This window comes from Epinephelus fuscoguttatus, linkage group LG5 (assembly GCF_011397635.1).
Source record: "Epinephelus fuscoguttatus linkage group LG5, E.fuscoguttatus.final_Chr_v1".
NCBI classification, from domain to species: Eukaryota; Metazoa; Chordata; class Actinopteri; order Perciformes; family Serranidae; genus Epinephelus; species Epinephelus fuscoguttatus.
This window is the reverse complement of record NC_064756.1, coordinates 10282821-10301516: the sequence shown is the minus strand read 5'-3', so window position 1 is coordinate 10301516 and position 18696 is coordinate 10282821. Positions and strand designations below refer to the sequence as shown.

The window sequence follows — 18696 nt, the reverse complement described above, 5'->3', positions numbered from 1 at the left end:
CAGAAACAGTCCAGACTGCAAAGACAGCAGCTCGTCGTCTTTCCCTTTCCCTCTCTCTTTCTCTCTCTCTCTCGCTGACACACAACAATTTCCCTCTGCAAACAGCGTCGCTCTGTGTGCAGGTGCAAGTGAGCGTGTAGCACAGAAAGAAAGGCGTCGTCCTCGTGCCCATTCAGGGCAGCTGTGGAGACACGCAGCAGCGATCTGCCCAAGGGACAGTGGTCTTACCAAGCTTTGCCTTTTCACAGGTCAGCGGTAGAAAGCTCACACTGTCCTCCATACCTCACGCTGCAGAGGACAAAGAGAAAGAACAATGAACAATGTCCAACTCTCCTAGTCTGTCTTAGCTTATGATGCTTATTCAAGCATTGTCCACTCTTGGCTAGTTTGAGGTAACATACTGCAGCATTACATACACAGGGCGACACAGTGGTGCATTGTGTGGAAGCTGAACCTGTGGAAAGAGCTGGCCAGTGCGTGTGTGTGCTTTTCCTCCGGACAGTGGAATGAATGGTGTTGAAAAGGAATTTAGGTTTGGCCGGTGGTGACTGAGTGAGACTCTGGTGTGCTTTGGCTGTGACTTTCCCCTTTTAGTTTTAGTCTTTGAGCCTCAGGTAGCAATTGAGAGGCTACTCAAACTCCACAGAGCGTTGTTGATTAAATCCAACAGGGGAAAGGGGTAGAAACAGTCCTTGGCACCTCTCGTTTCTCTCCTCGACAACAGCAGGCTGTTACTGCCTCAAGTTTGTTATTTCACATTTTTCTACTGTGTGCGATTTGAGTGTCATTGTGGTTCACAACCACTTGACACAGCTACATGAGATAATGGAGAACGTGCTATTATGATTCTAGCTAATGAAATGGAAGAAGGGGCCTATTAATTTCACATAAGCACTCAATTAAAACTCTCGTCTTGTCCTCCCATCCACTAAATCTGAAGTGCAGTGGTTTACAGCCTTTACACTAGTATAAATACAGCTATTGATTTACTTTCATGTGAATTCAGTGTATTGTGTCTATTGTATGAGCAACGAATGAATTCACTTGATTTACTTGAAAACCTGATATAGTTGTTGTCAAGGTGTAGTGTGTATTTGGGTTATGTAACCACTGTTTCTACGGTGTGAAGTTTACATATATTAGTCAGGTAAAATCTTACTCTTAAGCCCTAAAGGAAAAGTATAACCTGGGGATCTTTGGTAATTTGTCATAATTGCAGAGTTTATGTGCGATCTGGCATCTCAGTAATTTAGGGTTTGTATTTAGGTGTTCTGTTTTCTCCGCACTTCTTTTCTGCCTCTTTCCTGGTAAAGAATTTTGGAGGCTGTATTGGCATATATATCAATGAGAGTTTTCGACAGCCTCATCTTGCCACACAGCATTGAGACCCATTTGCAGAGAGAGCAGCTCAAATCCATCCGATGACAGAAATCTCCAAAGATAATTAGATGGATGGCGTGTGATAATGTGTGGCGGAATCAGTTCTGTTTGTTTAACCCATATTTAAAGTAAAGAAAAACAAAAATGTGGTTAACATCACCGCTAATGGTGCTGTGTTGTGTGTCTGTGTTGTGTAGAGTGGAGTTACAAATGACTGTGCTCACCATATCTGGGGAAAATGTCAGTAAATTCCAGTAAAATACAGGCTTTGTTTATCCCGTGCAAATATGCTGCATGAAACACAAATGTGGAGGGGTCATTTCTAAATCACATGAGGTCTCCTGCTAATATTAGTCCTGTGCAAATAGGGCTCATATATACAGTGTCATCATGCTGAGAATATTACACAGCAGTCAGCCAAACAGCTAAGTAGTATAAGGCGACATCATGGATGTAGCAGGTTGTAATTAGCGTGTCATTAAGTAATATAGGTGAATGAACACAAGTAGTTTGTGCTTTGAATTATTTCATTTCCTCATGCTGAGCAAATGAAGCTGCATTTGAAACATCCATTCTGAGGAGAGGGTGTAGTGCAGGCAGAGGTCAAGCTCATCTACATCTACACATCTCTCTCTACAGTCATAGTCTTGACCATGAAAAGGGAACTAAGTGAACTTTCCTTTCCTGCAGGCATTGTGGATGCAGCACAAGCTGGCCGAGTTCAGCAGGGTGGTTTTGTAATGTTTCTTTACAAATGTATCATAAATAAAGAAACTGACAAAAAAGTGATGCATATTTCACATGCAATTAGCTCGTTATAGACTGAGAGGAAATAATTTAATACACTGTGCCGTTCAAAGGTCACCACAGGCGACTACCAGCAACTTTAAAGGTGGAATGTTTTCTTTCGTGTTGCTCAGGGCATGAGTCCACGTCATAAAATCAATTAACACACCTTAAATGTCAATATGATTACCAGTCTGGGTGTTTTTATGTCTCCAGCGTCATTTCAGGGCACGCTACACCTTTGGCTTTTGTTAGTCGGTATCAAAATAAAGATTTAATTAGAAAGTTTAAAAGTAAAATTCTGACATATGGTTTTGGGATGAGATAGAGGCTATATATGACCACCAATTCACATTCAACAAGCTCTATTAGAGGTTGGTAAATGTAGAGGCAGAGCAGGGGCATAATTATAGATAGCACAGGCAGTGCCGTTGCACTGTGGCCCCTGAGGTGGAGAGGCCCGTAAAGAAAGCAGGCCCTTGCAAGTGATTCAGATTGCTACTTTGGAAATATACCTGTGTTCAAAGATATATGAGGGCTAAAGAGGGTGTGCTCTTTTTTTTGCAACGTGAGAAGTGTCCATCATCACAAGTATCATATCTAAATTTGCTCCAGTGTGAAAGCACTAGATTTTATTCAGAGAGATGGCAGGTTTCTGAGGTTAAGCTAATCTTCTGGCTGTCTCTCAGTGACAGCTCAACCTTTCACATCCAGGATCATTAATGTGCACTCATGCTCCTGAGCAGGCTACAGAGAAAAAGCATAAAAGAGGAGAAGAGGCTTCAAGCCCCAAAGGACTTCTCTTAAAGTCTCATTGACAGCCCCTGGGACTCCCAGAGATGAAATGAAAACAGCACAGAGCCATCTGATACTCCGCTGCTTATTTCCAACAGGCTCTCTGGCTCACTTTGAAACCTTAAATTATGGCTGCAATAAAAGTTAAAACAGAATTGTGCTATTTAGTGAGTTAATTGCTTTGGGTTTATATTTTCATTTAGCAGTTAGCCAGCTCCAGTGAACTGTTCGTTAACGCTCAATAATGTAGCACTTATGAGCCTCTTAATCGTGCACTTTAATCAATGTACTTTTTGTGTGTGGTTTTAATTGACACAGCAGTGTTTTTTTACAGACCAAACTGTCATCGAGGTTTCTTCATTTGCTCCTTTTTTCCTTGTATCGAAAGTCACTCCCAATTCAGACAGCAATAAGTCATGTGACACAAGGGAAATGAACTTCTTGAAAATGAGACGTCCTTTGCCGTTAAGCTAATGGCAAGTGCACAGCAAGCCATGAAAAAGTTGAGGGGTAATCAGAGAGGAAATAGTGGTCTAAGATGTCCTTTATCCACACACTTAAATAAGGGAAGGGCAGTGCATCAGCCTAATCAAATTACTGTGAAAGTGCACTGCGTACGCAAATGAGGACAGCTGCCCTTTTATAAAATTTGGAACATTTCAGTGGTCATGAACATCAATCACCCTTGTTTACTCTTCATTCTGTCCTCCTTGCTCTCTAGGAAACAGGAGCTGCTGAACATTTCCAACGTCCCTCTGGGAGAATGTCCCCCCTCACCGCCCCGCACTGCACCGCCCAGCATGAAGGTAAGACACACACACACACACACACACACACACACACACACACACACAATAATGTGCATGTTCATATACTATATGGTAGATATTGATTCACAGAGTTTTTCATTGACATATGTTGCCCTTTAGACCTTTCAGCCTATTAGAAAATGTATTGATTCTGATTATACTAATTGAAAAATCTTTACACAAAGCAGTTCAGAGACAGTGACAAACTGCAGCATCACAACACCTTAAAGTTAACAACATTATACATATTACATAACAATGGTTTGGGTCATGATGTTGTTTTATGTCACAACATTTATCATTTTTAATAATCCATGGCACTATTTTAACATGTGTCCTATTATTGCTTTATATTCTGGCAGCATTTTATTTTTAAAGCTGAAAAATGTAAATATTCAATGTGCCTCTCCTGGAATATCTTTTATCTACAAATTCTACAGCTCAAACATCCTGCATGATTATATGGTTTTGTGCTATTATAATCTGAAAGTTATCAAGGCAATCGAGATTCAGGTAAGGACAGGCTCTGTTCAAGCAAAATTATTCATAATTTATTTCAAATATGGCTTTCACAGAGGGTAAAATAAAAAAGTAAAATGCTCCTCCAGGCATGGAGTGATGTAATCCTTTTTGTAGTGTCTGCCAGATATAACTGTTGATATTTGTTGAGTCGTCTCTGGAGGCAAGGGAAATAAAAGCCGGATCATAATCTCGCTTGTTTTTATGTCCCCTCATTAGACTGTTTCAATTTGCAGTTCTGTTTGAGTCTTTGTGCTGGGTCCTATCGCCAGTGAAAGGTTGTGTGTGAAATCGCAGTTGAATTATGCTGCGGTGTTTATTTGTCCATGACCAACTATCAGTGGCAGAGCCAGATGTTGTAAACACTTGGGGCTCAGGCCAAACTTAGGTGGTTCCGGGAAAATTATTTCTCATTTACAGCAGCTATATGCACTGTTTGTCAAGTCATTTGAGGAAATAGAATGCTTAAAATTCTGTACTCGTAAGTGCTATTGTAGGCAACTGGGCTTGCTTGAGTTTCCTGAGTACATTTCACCTCTCATCCAAGAGGCTTCTTAAGTTCTAACTGACTGGTGCGGAGTCACAGGCTTTAAACACTTAACGAGTCGCTGAGGTTTCATGTGAGCTCTGAGTTTCAGAGTTGATAAGGTCTCTGTACAATTCTGTACATTATTTGGAAGATACGAAATAGGATATAGGCCCCACAGGTTTTATTTTCCTTGTCAACTATTGTGTTTTTTTCCATTGTTCTCCAACTGTCTTCACAACTCTGAAGTCATAACATAAGAAATGTTGAGGATGATAAATTTTTGCTCCTACAGCCTAAAAAGACGCAAAACTTGTCCAATGTTATTATTTTTAAGTTGCGTAGCAGGGTAGTAATTTGGCGATAACAGCATTACTAACCTTAGGGTTAGTAATCTTGGCTGCTCTAATTGCAGATCAAGGATCCCCAGCACTTTCAAGTGAATGTGGTCTTCATTACTATGAACTGAATATCAGGCCAACAGAGCTACATTTACTCAACTGAATTAGATTTCGTCAGGGAATAGCATAGTATGATAAACAACATGAGCGTATTTTATAATCTGAATAACACAAAGTTGAAGGTATTTTAATAACCTAAAAGATTTGAGGCTTTTAGAGGCGTCGGTAGCGTAGTGGATAGTGCCGGTGCCCCATGTACAGAGGTGAGGCCTTGCTGCAGCGGTCACAGCTCCAGCTCGACTCCAGCTTGCAACCATTTGCTGCATGTCACCCCCCGCTCTCTCTCTCACCCCATTTCACTCTGTCCTGTACATTAAAGGCAAAAGCTCAAAAAATAAGATTTGAGCACATTGGGGGCCAGAGCCCCAGAAAGTCTCTCCTGCTCTGCCTCTGCCAGCTACAGTAGGAAAAGATTGGCAGCTTTACTCTCAGTTGCTATCCTGACCACAAATTGTGACGTTCAATCAAACTGTGTCATCAAAGGAAACTCTGGCCAAAGCTGTGACTCGGCAAATTGAAAAGAATATCAGAGCAAAGCCAAACTGAATATGAATACAAATTGAATCCATCAGACTGTAGAGGATCATCTCTCGCAGGTGCTGTCACACTGATTCACACAGTGAAATATGATCATCACATATAGAAAAAATATTTTTACTATTTACATGAGATTATAAGGTGGTGATGTTTTCAGTCATTCATTACTTACACTGTATTGCACTTCTCCCACAGCTGAGGAATTTTTCATTTTTACTCCGGCATGATAAAAGAGAGGATACATTTTGCAGGGAGGCAGATTAGCAGGGTGATATACAGGAAGTAGATGACGGCTCCTGCGAGAGGGAGCCACTTTCTGCAGTATGTCACCTTGAACTAAGCCATCATTATTGAATCTGCTGAAGACAACATAGAGGGAGATAGCACAGAGAGGAGGAGGAGGAGAGGCAAAGTTTGCTCATCGTGAGAAAGAAAGAAAGATGGATTGAAAATATGGTCACACCAAGACAGGAAATAACATCATAATATATGAGATAAAATATATGACAGAAATATAACTCAAGCCAGAAGACATCCATTTTTCTCCTGATGTGTGGCTGATTTCTGGTAATTATTAATCAGCAGCCCACATTTTTGCTGGTCTAATGGTCAGATATTCATCATCAATGTCACACTGGTAGAGAAGTTATGAAGCTTATAATTTCCTGAAATCACAGACTGCATCAATCCATCACAAGACTATACAAACGTCGGCTGCACTGTGTATGAGAGAAGAGATGTGTTGAGCAAACCATGATGTGCAGTAGCCTTAACATTCACATTACACTGGCTTTCTTCAGACACATTCATCCTGCTTCTCAGATTGGTAATAAATATTGTTTCAGTTTATGTTGTCTCATTTGCATCACTTTAGATTGATAGATAAACTATGCGTAAGTTGAAGCAGCAAAACCTAAAACATGTTCCAAAAAATGCCAAAAACAGTGTCTGAATCTCAGGCTGTCTAATCCCCTGCTATGCATTTTATGTGCTGGATAATGGACTACTCATAAATACAAAAACATTCACATCTGATTGCACAGACGACATGTTGTTGCTACGCAGTGCAGTTATTGGCACTGTCCTTCTCACACAGTGGCCATAAAGATGAGGCTCCTGGGAGGCAACACATACTGCAGACAGTACTGGAGCTACTGTGCACAGCAACTGTGTGTTCTGCGTAAGGACATGTTGTATTTAAGAGGGTTTTTCAGTGGTTAGGACGGGCGTCAAAGCTTGGAGGTCAGATAACAATAGAGGGTAAATACATACTGTGGTAGATGGGGTTAAAGTAGGGCATAAATGGGCTGAAGGAAAGTCCACATTGGTGTCTGTAATTTCACTCTAATTTCACACAATGTAGTGTGTTTGTGCGTGTGTGTACTCTATTTTGCTACATAGTGAGGACCAAAAATCTATTTTAGCAACACAGAGCATATGTGAGCAGTCCTCACTAAATGTCGGTTTGAGGTTAAAGCCCAGTTCAGACCAATGATTCACGACAAGGCGAAACCGCTTTAGAACCTTGCAGAGAAAAGTTGCAGCGGTGTGAACTGACCGGTCTAAGCTTGACTGAAGCCAGCTGATGATGTCACCTGCAACTCTGCTGGTCAAATCGCCAGCAGCTGGTTTCAGAACATAAAGCATGTCACCTGTTTCTACAGCCAGTCAGATTGCAGTGAAGTTTGCTGATCAAGTCAAAATGATCGCAGACAGCGTGTCCGCTTGCTGCAGCAGGTGCTCTGTCCCTGCCAAACCCTCTCGATGCTGGACGGTGGGTCGCTGCTGTGCTTATGTTCCCTCACATACACATATTCTCATTGACTATCTAATTGGCGCTGCTTACTCATATTATTGTAGTATATTGATTATGAACACAGTCCATCTGATGCTCGTTTAGTTTGTTTTTCACCGTTTCATCACTTCTACAAATGCAGCTGTAGCCAGTATCTCACTATCACTATCCTCATTCATATTTTAAGAAGCTACAAATTATGATCAGCCACAAAATAAGTCTGAAAAGCTGGACAACAGAATGGAAGTACAGAGAGTTGTTGAATAGAGATGATACACCGTCTCCTGTAGTTGCATTGGTGTGAACGGGCAGGTTTTTGCAACGTTATAGAATTGCAGGTTTAGGTTAGGGTTGGAATTGGGGCTAGGCATGTAGTTTTTATGGTTAAAGTTAGGGGCTAAGGAAAGTATTATGTCAGTGTGGGTCCTCACAAAGATAGATAGAACTCATGAGCAAAATAAGCAGTGAATGTCATGGCTGAGCACCCCCCTTGGAACTGCAGTGTACCAATGACAGTCTTAAGAACAGGATTCAGACTTCCTGCATTTTTTTACCTCATATATCCAGGGAACCAATCCTGTCAACACGAGGAGTTGGGCTTTCCATAACACCGTGGTGAAAGTTAAGATTCACTTTCACTTTAACTTGTCAGAGCTGGCAGATGGGATCAGGGTTTATCTAACATTAGCAACACATTATTAGCTGTTTGATGCATTGTCAAGCTCAAGGCTCATGTTTGCTGTTACTGTTTACAAGCAGAGGCTTGTGTGTAAGCTGAGCACAGTGAAGGTGAACTGCTGCAGGCGAGCGCCTGAAAGGTGGGGCTGATTTACATATTCATAGACTCATGCGTATTAAAGAAAGGTGTAGAGTTCATTCTAAGCCTTTTTAAGGCATGAAGGATTTTTCTGAGAGAAACATGTAACTCTGATAAACATAAATGACTTTCTGGAGCTTAATCAGTGCCTGGAGACTTTAACAGTCAACCTTCAAAGACACTCCTGCTGACACAGCAAAACAAAACTAAGACAGGCCCACACAGCTGACCGAGTGTGTGTTCATGTGTGTGTTTTGTGTCAACACAGACACACACTGGAATAACCTGTTTTGTTTCCACGTATGACTTAGTTTGCTTCGTGACTTGACTTTCCTGTTAAGCTTTAGGCGTTAAAAAACAAAATACACATTAAAAGTGAGTGAGATGGGAGTCACTTTCTAAATGTAGAAGGGAGGTCAGGATAAGAGGAAGGCAGAGACATCAGAGGGCTCAGATGTTACAGCAACTGTTGCTCAGGTAAGTCTGCATTTTGACTCAAAGAACAGCCAGACACTCGTGTTTACTGTGGGAGTTCACTGGCATAGCAATTCTTCATCTACTTTATTAATATAATTAAACAGTTATCTGTGGAAATTTTGTCTTCTATTTCTCATTTGACTGCTCAGCAAGTAAATACAACATCTAGCTACTGTAAACTTAACAGCAATGTGCCTAGTTTGAAAAAGCTGGCAGGGAAACAAGCACTGCATCTCTGAAACTTCTACAGTGTTGTGTTGTATTTATAGCAGATTTACTCCTACAAGTGAAGCATTTCACAACATCATTTCGTAACCCAGCGACCAAGCCAAAGCAGTATTGACTGATGTATCAAATACAGATGTGTATGAGTGCAGATATCACCCAGTGTTCCAGGTATCTGACAAAGCTGTGCTATAAGGATGCTACAAAGGTGTTTGTGTCTTATTGTACATCTGATAGCTGCAGCGGCCAGAGCTGCCAACTCAGGCTCATCCCTTCATCCACCCGTCACCTTTGTGACCCAGAGAGGGAGTTGTGTTGTAGGCAGGAGAGGAGAGTCTGTGGATGCACCGTCCGGCCGTGCTAGAACAGTTCTGACTTTGGCTGAGGCGCAGGTATTTTGAATAAGGATGTAATGGACAGAACTGAACTGCACTTAACAAGAAATAACAAGTGGCTGTGTGTGATACCTGTAGTGCGATAGACTGTATATAGAAATAGACAATGAGTCCCTACTTACTTCCAACGTACAAAAAGGAAGCTAAAGTATCGTGGATGTGGTTGTTGCCATCTTAGACTAGTGATGCTGTTTGGAGTGGCGATCTCAGCGGTATTGAGTTCCCATGAGACCCATTCAGCTGTCTGACCAATCGCAAAGAGCACCTCTGACACGGGCACACTGGCTGGAACACATTCATGATGTCAAAGATACAGAACAGGTTATTCCATATTAGAAGAACAAACACTTGAACTTACTTTAGTGTGATAAGAACTACCGATCAAGATGCTTTGGCTTCACTTTATTGGGAGCTTTCATGCCGTCTATTTGTATTACACAGTCTATGTGTGGTACTCTTGTGAGTTGAGGATCGGAGAGGAGAGAAAATAAATCAACAATTTATGACAGAAAGAGAGAAACTCATAACAGAAACACTGCGGATCTAGCTTGTCCGCTTTAATTCCTTTTCCCGAGCTTTCAATTAGTGTTTTTGATCAATTTAAATGCTGTAATATTCCTGTAATTCTGCAGATAACATGAGGAGACATGGAGGCCACTGTCCCTGTCTGTGACTTCTCATCATCACTGTTGGTGTGCGCATGACTTTACATGAATATGTGTGAATTCTAGCAGCCAACGAGTCTGTCAGTCAGGCAGGCAGCTGATCTAATCTGCCTGCAGTCTGTGATAGCCCCAGCAGGTTGCCATGGGAGATGAGAGATGCAGATGTTGTTGCTGGGCTATAGAGAGAGAGAAAGAGACTTGGAGGCAAAACATACAAAGACACAGGAGAGTGGGAGACAGAGAAGCAGACATGGGACAAAAAAGAGAACATAATGGAGCGTTAGGAGAAAAGAGAGGACGGATTAGCATAGTGAGACACTTGGATAAAACAGCCAGAACAAAGTGCAAGGACAGAAAATAAAGACGTCCAGGTGCTTTTAGATTGACAACGAAGCAGAAAGACGGATAGGTGTCTCTTGTCCTTGCTCTTGTCTCGTCACTGAAGGGGATGTAGATGATGATTGAACACACTGTCAGCGCTACAGGATCCCACTGAAATGCTGCCAGGACAAGCTGCATCAGTGCGTCTTTTAAACTGTCACGGTCAACAGTGTGTGAGGACGTGCGGCTCACACCTCACTAGCTTCAAAAAGGAAAGAAAAGCCAAGGCTGCCTTTTAGAATATACCTCCTTCCTCCCTCTTGCCACCCTCATATGATCCCAGTAACACACACAGACACACACACTTCATGAAACATGTGCAGTTGGCTGAGAGCACATGCTGGCTGCCAAAGTTGCTATCTAACAGATATAGACAGCTGCACTTATTGTTGGTGTGGCTGTCTGGTGTTGACTCTGCAGGTCCAGCTCACAGCGCTGTATCGCCTTACAACACCTTCAACTGGTTAATATTAACTCCTTGATAAGCTCTGTGTGTGCGTGCGTGTGTGTGTTTGTGTGTGGTTCTGTCTGCAGTGGGAGTGGTAATCATAAGTGCAGTTAACCAGTGCAGGGAATACCATAAGCTTTTATTACAGTAGTGCTGTCAAAATGTAGTCATTGACAGATTTTTACAGCGAGAATACAATTGTTGAAAGGACTGTAAAACACTTTAACAGACTTTCCTGGTTAAGGAGCCACAGTTCATTGGTAAGACATTTATTTCCTGGTTTCTCTTGCTCTGTTTTATGACGCTACAGAGTGTGCAGCACCCAGACGGGCACTTTAACAAGTGTGACAGTGCATCTTAGTGTGTGGTATTGGCTGTCAAAGTAAAGTGTGGTTTTACTGGAGAGTATTTTTATCAATGAAAATAAGTTCTTTTATTTTTTTTCCATTGGTTACAACATGATTTAACAGCAATGTAACTGTGTAGGTCGTTAAAGAGTAAGCATGGCACTGCTGCTGTAGATCCAGGAATGCCTTTGTGAATTTCTTCATTTAAACCAACTTCTTTTTGTAATATAAAGTTTAATTTGGTGCCATGAATTGACATCTCCTGTGTGTGAGTGAGCCAGGCCCTCGGGAACACAGCTCAGCCTTGCTTCTAATTTTTCCTAGTGGCCACTCATGGTACTGCAGAAAAAAATCCCCTGCAGCCCAAAAAACATTCCCCATTTATTATAAAAGAGACATCAGTAAAACTGTTGATGGGACACTTTCACCTGCAAGCAAGGTCAATTTTGACTCTTTTAATTGTGATTTTTTTGAGGTTTGATATTTGTTAAACAATTTAAAAATCTTTGACATTATCGCAAAGTCTGTGAGCTGAACGGGAACTCACGGGTGAGGCCAGCGGAAGGAGCACGACTGGGCATATTCATTTGGCTGCATATTGTGGAAGTAAACCTGGAGGCAAAAACTTTTTAACGTATGAATAGGGGCCATCTTTGGATTCGGCTAGTTATTGCTTAGTCTGAGTGGGCGGAAGTTCGCTGCAGAGATCAGCCTCTCATTGGGCGGAACAAGCCACCCGCTGAAGTCCCGCCCTACCACCTCCGGTTGTGTAGCAGTTTTCAACCATTTTCAACACGTCCTTTACTAACTTTTGCGGTGTTTGATCTTGCGGGGATGTTGCCTTTTTTCTGCCATGGTTCGCTTCCTGTAGGTGATATTTTTGTGGGCGTGTTACACCAAAACCTGTTTCCCCCCGGCAATGTTTTTGCAAGCGCACCGTTGCTGTGGCACCGCCCAGAACGATTGTGATTGGTTGAAAGAAATACAAGCAGCCGGGGCGTTCTTTTCTCCAATCTCAAAGTGAGAGTCGGCCCAGCCAGACCTTTCTTTTCTTGAGAAAGGTCTGGTGAGCAAGACTAGTTATTGCTCCACATTTCTGGAGTGAGCGTGTACATTTGTGTGCACATACTTGAACCCCTTTTCCACTGGACAAAAAACCCATGCTAACATTCAGCTTTTTATAGGTTTATATAGTTTTCAAAGGTTATATTTGGTTTTCATTCTCGGGACAAATTACTTTATAGTTGTTACAGGTATTTACCGGCTCCAATCAGGAGTGATGGAAACATGCAATGTATCCTCATACAACAGTTCATATGACATCTAACCAAATTAGCATCCCATGAATGGTGCTGCAGTGTTACGTAATTAACATAAAGTTACACAAGTTAGGTATAGGAAAAGAAACATGGTTGTGCATTGTCACGTTACGTATTTAACATAAACTTTGCATACTTAATCTTAAGTTTCATACGTTGGGTTTTGGCAAATAAAGTTAGGTAGGTTGGATGTAGGAGAAGAAACATGGCTGGGTGTTGTCACAAACTTGATGTTAAGTTACATACTTAATGTAAAGTTACGTTGGTTGGGTTTAAGAAAATTAAGTTACGTAGGTTTAGGAAAAGAAACACGGAGACAACGTACCATAAAATAACCCAAAGTTCTCTTGGTTTCACACGGGACACAAACACTGGTCTCCTGGGGGAAAGTCCTGTGTTTGTCTGGCCCATCCACCACCCCAACCTATGCAGACTTTTACTCTTTATACTACTTCCTTCGTAACTCTCCTTAGCGCATTGGTCACATGATCTCAGCTCTTCCTTCTTATAGGTATATGTACGAGGTATATGTACAAACAATGCATCACAACAGCCTGACACATGACACTCAGGTGGACACACTAATTTTCGCTCCTTATGCAGTGTGACCATCAGTAACGAATACAACTCTTTTGTTATCTTAGGCACAAACTCCATCAGTCTACGTCCAAGCAGTGCTCGAGGATTGTTCCAAATGAGTTAGCAACAAGTTTGAAAGAGAGAATGAATAAGTATCAGATACATGCTGCCCTTTACTGTTTACTAATACTGTTTTCTGGTGTGTTTGTGACATTTAATGTGACACCAGAAAAATCAGAAAATCATACTCATCTACTGGTAATGGGAAATAAGTCAATTGCCAATTTTTAGCAGGTTTCCCTACGTTAAAAACGCACATGCCGATTGTGAAGGAAAGAGGGTGTTGTATAACCTAAACCACCCTGCACATCTGGCATTTACACATTATATATGTGTGAAAATGTGAGCACAGAGCATGTAGACCATTATCACCCTCACAGCTTGTTTATGTGTCAAGGTGGATGCCCCGGGGGGTGGAGACGTGTGAATGCACTCAAGGATGCATGTGTTTGTGTGAGCATGTGGTATTTTCTGAGGAAGTGGTTGCTTATCAGTGTGTGTGCATGTGCGGCTGGAAGTCTCTCCCCTGCTTTGCCCTCTTGACACAGCTAAGTTTATACTGTGGGGGAGAGCTGGCCAGCAAGATCGGCTGCTGTCAACATCAGTGTCAGTAATGTAAGACCTTAAAATTCAGACAGTTTGGTAGCATTGAAATACTCGTTTTAAGTGTAAATTAGAGAGGAGTCAACTAAAGGGCGCTGACTCTGCTCTTGTACTGACTTAACTTGTGTTTGGTGTCAGTAGATTTTGGTGGTGCTCTGAAAATTTAGCAGTGTCGAACGCTACATGTTTTGTAATCTTCCTCTGTCTGTTTCAGTCTGCAGAGTTCTTCGATATGCTGGAGAGGATGCAGGTACGAAATTCTCATTAATTCTTTATTTTCCTGTGAATTCTGTTTCTTTCCTTGTATCTCATTCGTGTTTCGCTTCCTCTATTTTCTCCTGTTGAGCAAAAGTTGCAGATGTGCAGAGTAGCAGCATGTTTGTGCCATCCGGAGATCCTTGCACTGAGTAAAACTTTGAACAGAACATGAACATACCGTAGGATGGTGTCTGTCCTCTCTCATTTTCTCTGTCCACACCCAGATTTAACTTAACAAGGATAACCCCTAACCCTGACCCGAGCCCGCTGGGTTCAGTCTGTCACTCAGATTGGATAATGGGCATGCTGTGGGCAGAGAAGAATAGCACTGGAAAGATCTGAACTGGCATAACTATTTTCCCCTTCTCTGTGTGGCATTAATTCAATTCATTGATTTTTTTTAAAAGTGTTTTTCTCTCTGTATGAGTTCTTTGTGCCCGTCCTCAGGCCCCTAAGGGCAAAGGCGTTGAGCAGTCTGAGGACACATGGGGATATTGAAAGAGAGACAGGAGGAGGAGGAAGGTGTGAGGAGAAAAAACAAGCACAAAAAAGAGAGATGGTGGCCAATGGACGATACAAAGAATAGAAAAAAGTGGAAGTGGGTTTTTTCAAGTTCTTCAGGGGGAAATAATGGTTTGTGGTTTACAATGAGATTTTGAAAATGTGTGAATTGGGCAGTTGTACCAGGTCTGGCCACTGGAAATGTTCATAAATTGAGGGTGAATTGACCCTTGCTTTTATGCAGCATCAACATCCAGTAGGTGTGAATTGACCAGTCACTGAAAGGAATGAGCGAGAGAAAATTAGTTTTATGCAGCAATCTGTGAACGCAGTACATTAAACTACCAAAAAAAGTAATGATGAAGGCTCTTCCACCTCCCTCACAAACCTCTAATGTAGAGTCATTATTGTCATTAAAGGATTAGTGTGCTTATATTTCTTTTTATCAACAAATCCTGTGAGAAAGATCAAAAGCAACACTGCACTGATCCTAAAAATGAGCACTGACTGTGTAGTCTGCCTGATATTGTTCATTCCTCTTTGTCATAGAACTCCATTGCACCTCCATTGCACTGGTGGACATGTTCCTTCATTGGGATAAACAGGCACTCTATAGTTTATTTTGATCCCAATCCTGAGATTTACATCTTCAGTATGAATAAATAGGCTTTAGTGTCACAGACAGAGTAGGAAAGTTGGGACTAACATGTTGTTGGTTTTTTTATGCGATAGTTGACAAAGAATGTAGAATACGGCCAGCCTTATTCTGTAAGTTTGAGTCACATATACACACAGAGAAACTGTGCACCTCATCCATCTTCTTTGACCCGCAGCTTGCATCAACCTACTCTCTTGAGCTTTGCCACCTCTAGCTCCACATATGGAACTCAGTGTTCAATGCGTGCTTCGATACTGTAATCTGGATGGTGCTGATGAAGGTCACCTTTTTGATCCCTTTCTTCTTTTTTCCTGTCCTTTCTTCCTCCTCTTTTAACTTCAACTCCTTCCATATCTGCCTCCCTCTTCCTCCTTCGTCCTCTCTTCATCTTTGCCACTCTGCCTATGTCTAAAAATGTAAGCCTCTTCAGAGCATCGTTTGGATCAGTCTTGTATTGTTGACAATGACTCCCCCGCGACTCTAACAGCTGCTCCATCAATATGCACTCAGACTCACACCACTACAGACCAGACTGAGAAGTGTGTGTGTGTGCGTGTGCGTGTGCGTGTGCGTGTGCGTGTGCGTGTGCGTGTGCGCGTGTGTGTGTGTGTGTGTGTGTGGGTCCATGAGTCTGTACTTGTGCTGTTCAAATGAATTCTTGGTATGATTGGTGGCATTAGACGTGATGGTAGTTGTGTGTATGTTCAACACTCTGAATCCCCACACATGTCCTCATTTCAGCATTTGTATGCTCAGTCATGTAGACAAGCTGTTCCACTGGGCCTGGAACATAATTGGCCAATTTACTCAGTGTCTAGCAGATTGACTTCTAATATCTGAGATATATATATATATATATATATATATATATGCCTATATACGAAACAGTGCAGCCTCAGCCTGTGTCTCAGTGCTGCTGTGTCCCCAAAAACAGGCAACAAATAAGGGAAGGAAAACTTTGCATGTCTGGAAGGATTCAGAGAGAGAGGATGACTAAGTGTTTGTATTACCTGTGTGTGTGTGTGTGTGTGTGTGTGTGTGTGTGTGTGTGTGTGCTGAATTAGCATGTATGACTCACACAGTTGTCATCTGGCAACAGAGACAATGAGGTCTGAAAATCAGAGTGCCATGTTCCAGCAGTTTTAAAGTGCATAAAAATGAATGAAAGTTGCTTTTTTGACCCTTGTGCTTTTCCGTCCTCATGCTGCGTACGGACACTAATTAGGTCCCTAAAGCTGAAGAGACCAAAAGATGGAAGGTGTGACCAGACATCAGACACACTTGCACACATCTGATCCCTTTATGTCATTATGTCTCTGCATGTTTTCCTTCATCGCTGCTTCTTCATGTCTCCCTGTGCTCTGTGGTTGTTCTTGACAGTTCTCCCTGTGATCTGTCAGCCTGTGAGGGATTCTGAACCCCCCTGTGAACGCTTTCTGAATTTTTCTCAGGCCTTTTAAAAGTGCAGAATCAATCGCCTCCTGATCTGATTGATTATAAGTTGAATGAACTCCAACTGTCAATTGATCCTCTCTGGACTGCCAGTATCCTGACTCCTGCTGCTGCAGAATAGAGATGACTGGCTGTCCATAGCGCTGTGCCCTCAGCGGTGCAGACGGGCCTCAGCAATATTTAGAGGTCATACACTGAAACTGTGCTACGCTAGCAGACTGCCAAATGACTACAGGCTCATAACAGCTCTTAACCCCAGGGACTACTGAATCCTCTGACATCATCAAGGGGTGACCCGCCCTCACTGATGTTCGCTGATGACTGTGCATTTCAGGCTGTTGCATCATCACCCTAAGAGTCCATTTGGGATAATAAGTTGTGTTACTTTTCTGTTCCTGTGTTTGTGATTGTGTTAGCAACAGTGTCATTGTGGTAAAAGTCAGTGAAGTTCACTTATGTTACAACAAGTGTCTTTAACAGTGTGTGTCCTCTATTTGACAGGATGACTACATCCCCTACCCACGGATAGAAGATGTGAGTCATTTCTCACTCACATAAGACACTCATAACACACATTTACACCCCTCTCATGTGTAACCACTAGCTAGGAGTGTTTCCGACAATAGATGATACATTTAGAGTAGAAGTATTTTGCATTTATTATTACATGCTTAGCAAGCTTACTCTGGACAACTTTGTTATTTTTGATCATATTTTTGCTTTCGTCTACGTCCTTTTCTCCCCCTCTGCCCTTCTGTCCAAGGTCCTGGAGAAAGGGGGTCCATATCCCCAGGTAATCCTGCCACAGTTTGGGGGTTACTGGATTGAGGATGTGGAGGCACCAGCAGGGACCCCGTCCTCCTCTGAGTCCAGTTTCTGTGAGGAGGAGGATGGAGGAGAGGGCATGAGCCCTGGCGGGGGGCACAGCTACCGCCTGGAGTGTAACAGCACAGCCCGCGCCTACCGCAAGCACTTCTTAGGCAAGGTTAGTGTCTGTGTCTGTGTGTACTGTAATGTCACTTTCACCATGCATTTAGCTGAGAAAGACTATTATTTAGTTTGACCTCAACTTGCTCTCTCTAACAACCTCTCTTCTGCACTCAGGAGCACATGAACTATTACTGCACTGGCAGCAGCATAGGCAACCTCATCATGTCTCTGAAACACGAGGAGGCGGAGGGCCAGGAGTTCCTACGCATCATGCTCAGGTACAGTACAGTGAGGGAATTGCTCTGTCAGTACTAGTGTCTTAAATTGATGATGAGTGAAACAGTGAAGTATGTCTAACATATGCACAACATATTGATCCTTTTTTGTGCAATCCATGTTTCTCTTTAGTCCATGCTGTTAAAGTCTCTCTTTATTGTGTCTGCACTTCTGCTGCTCTCCAGTTGTCTGATTTATTAGGGCTCATCTTCTCGTCTACTATTACAATGATAACAACAACACTACGAGTCTACAGTCATGCCAGAAGCTCTGTGAGGCTGCACAGTTCTTAGGCACAGTGGTGCTTTGAGCTAAATGCTAATAATGTCAGCATGTTTACTCACTCACACTTTCAGTGCTAAAATGCTCATATGAAGCTGGTACAATTTTTACTATGCTCTCAATCTGTGTTAGTATGCTAACATTTGATAATTAGCAATAAACACAAAGTAGGGTTAGATCATTGGGTTTCGTCGTAAATTGAAGTACTGAACACACTTTTGATGTCTTGGTGGTGCTAGATGAAAAGTTAGAGGACCATTGAAGTGATTACAAATGATCCTGAGAGGAACATAAATGTCTCTACCAAATGAAAAATGAAAATGAAAATGAAAGCAACGGCAGCAGTTAATCAAATGGCCACTTGAGTCTGGCTTCAAAAGTGAGTCATTCCCCAAACTTTCCCCTAACTTTACAG

General features: G+C 42.1%; 1 protein-coding gene across 11 annotated transcripts in view; it reads left to right on the top strand.

Annotated features, from left to right (window-relative positions):
* rap1gap2a (RAP1 GTPase activating protein 2a) overlaps positions 1-18696 on the top strand; it is a 118409-nt gene that overhangs the window by 84413 nt on the left and 15300 nt on the right. For 4 of the 11 annotated variants that reach the window (XM_049576099.1, XM_049576098.1, XM_049576094.1 and 1 more), the window contains 6 exons: positions 3683-3767; positions 14139-14174; positions 16567-16599; positions 17295-17327; positions 17557-17778; positions 17898-18001. In XM_049576099.1, coding sequence (XP_049432056.1) covers positions 3683-3767; positions 14139-14174; positions 16567-16599; positions 17295-17327; positions 17557-17778; positions 17898-18001 — 513 coding nt within the window. Of the gene's footprint in view, positions 1-3682; positions 3768-8772; positions 8903-11045; positions 11277-13875; positions 13937-14138; positions 14175-16566; positions 16600-17294; positions 17328-17556; positions 17779-17897; positions 18002-18696 lie in introns of those variants that run through there. The other 7 variants (XM_049576100.1, XM_049576097.1, XM_049576096.1 and 4 more) reach the window with 5 other exon arrangements.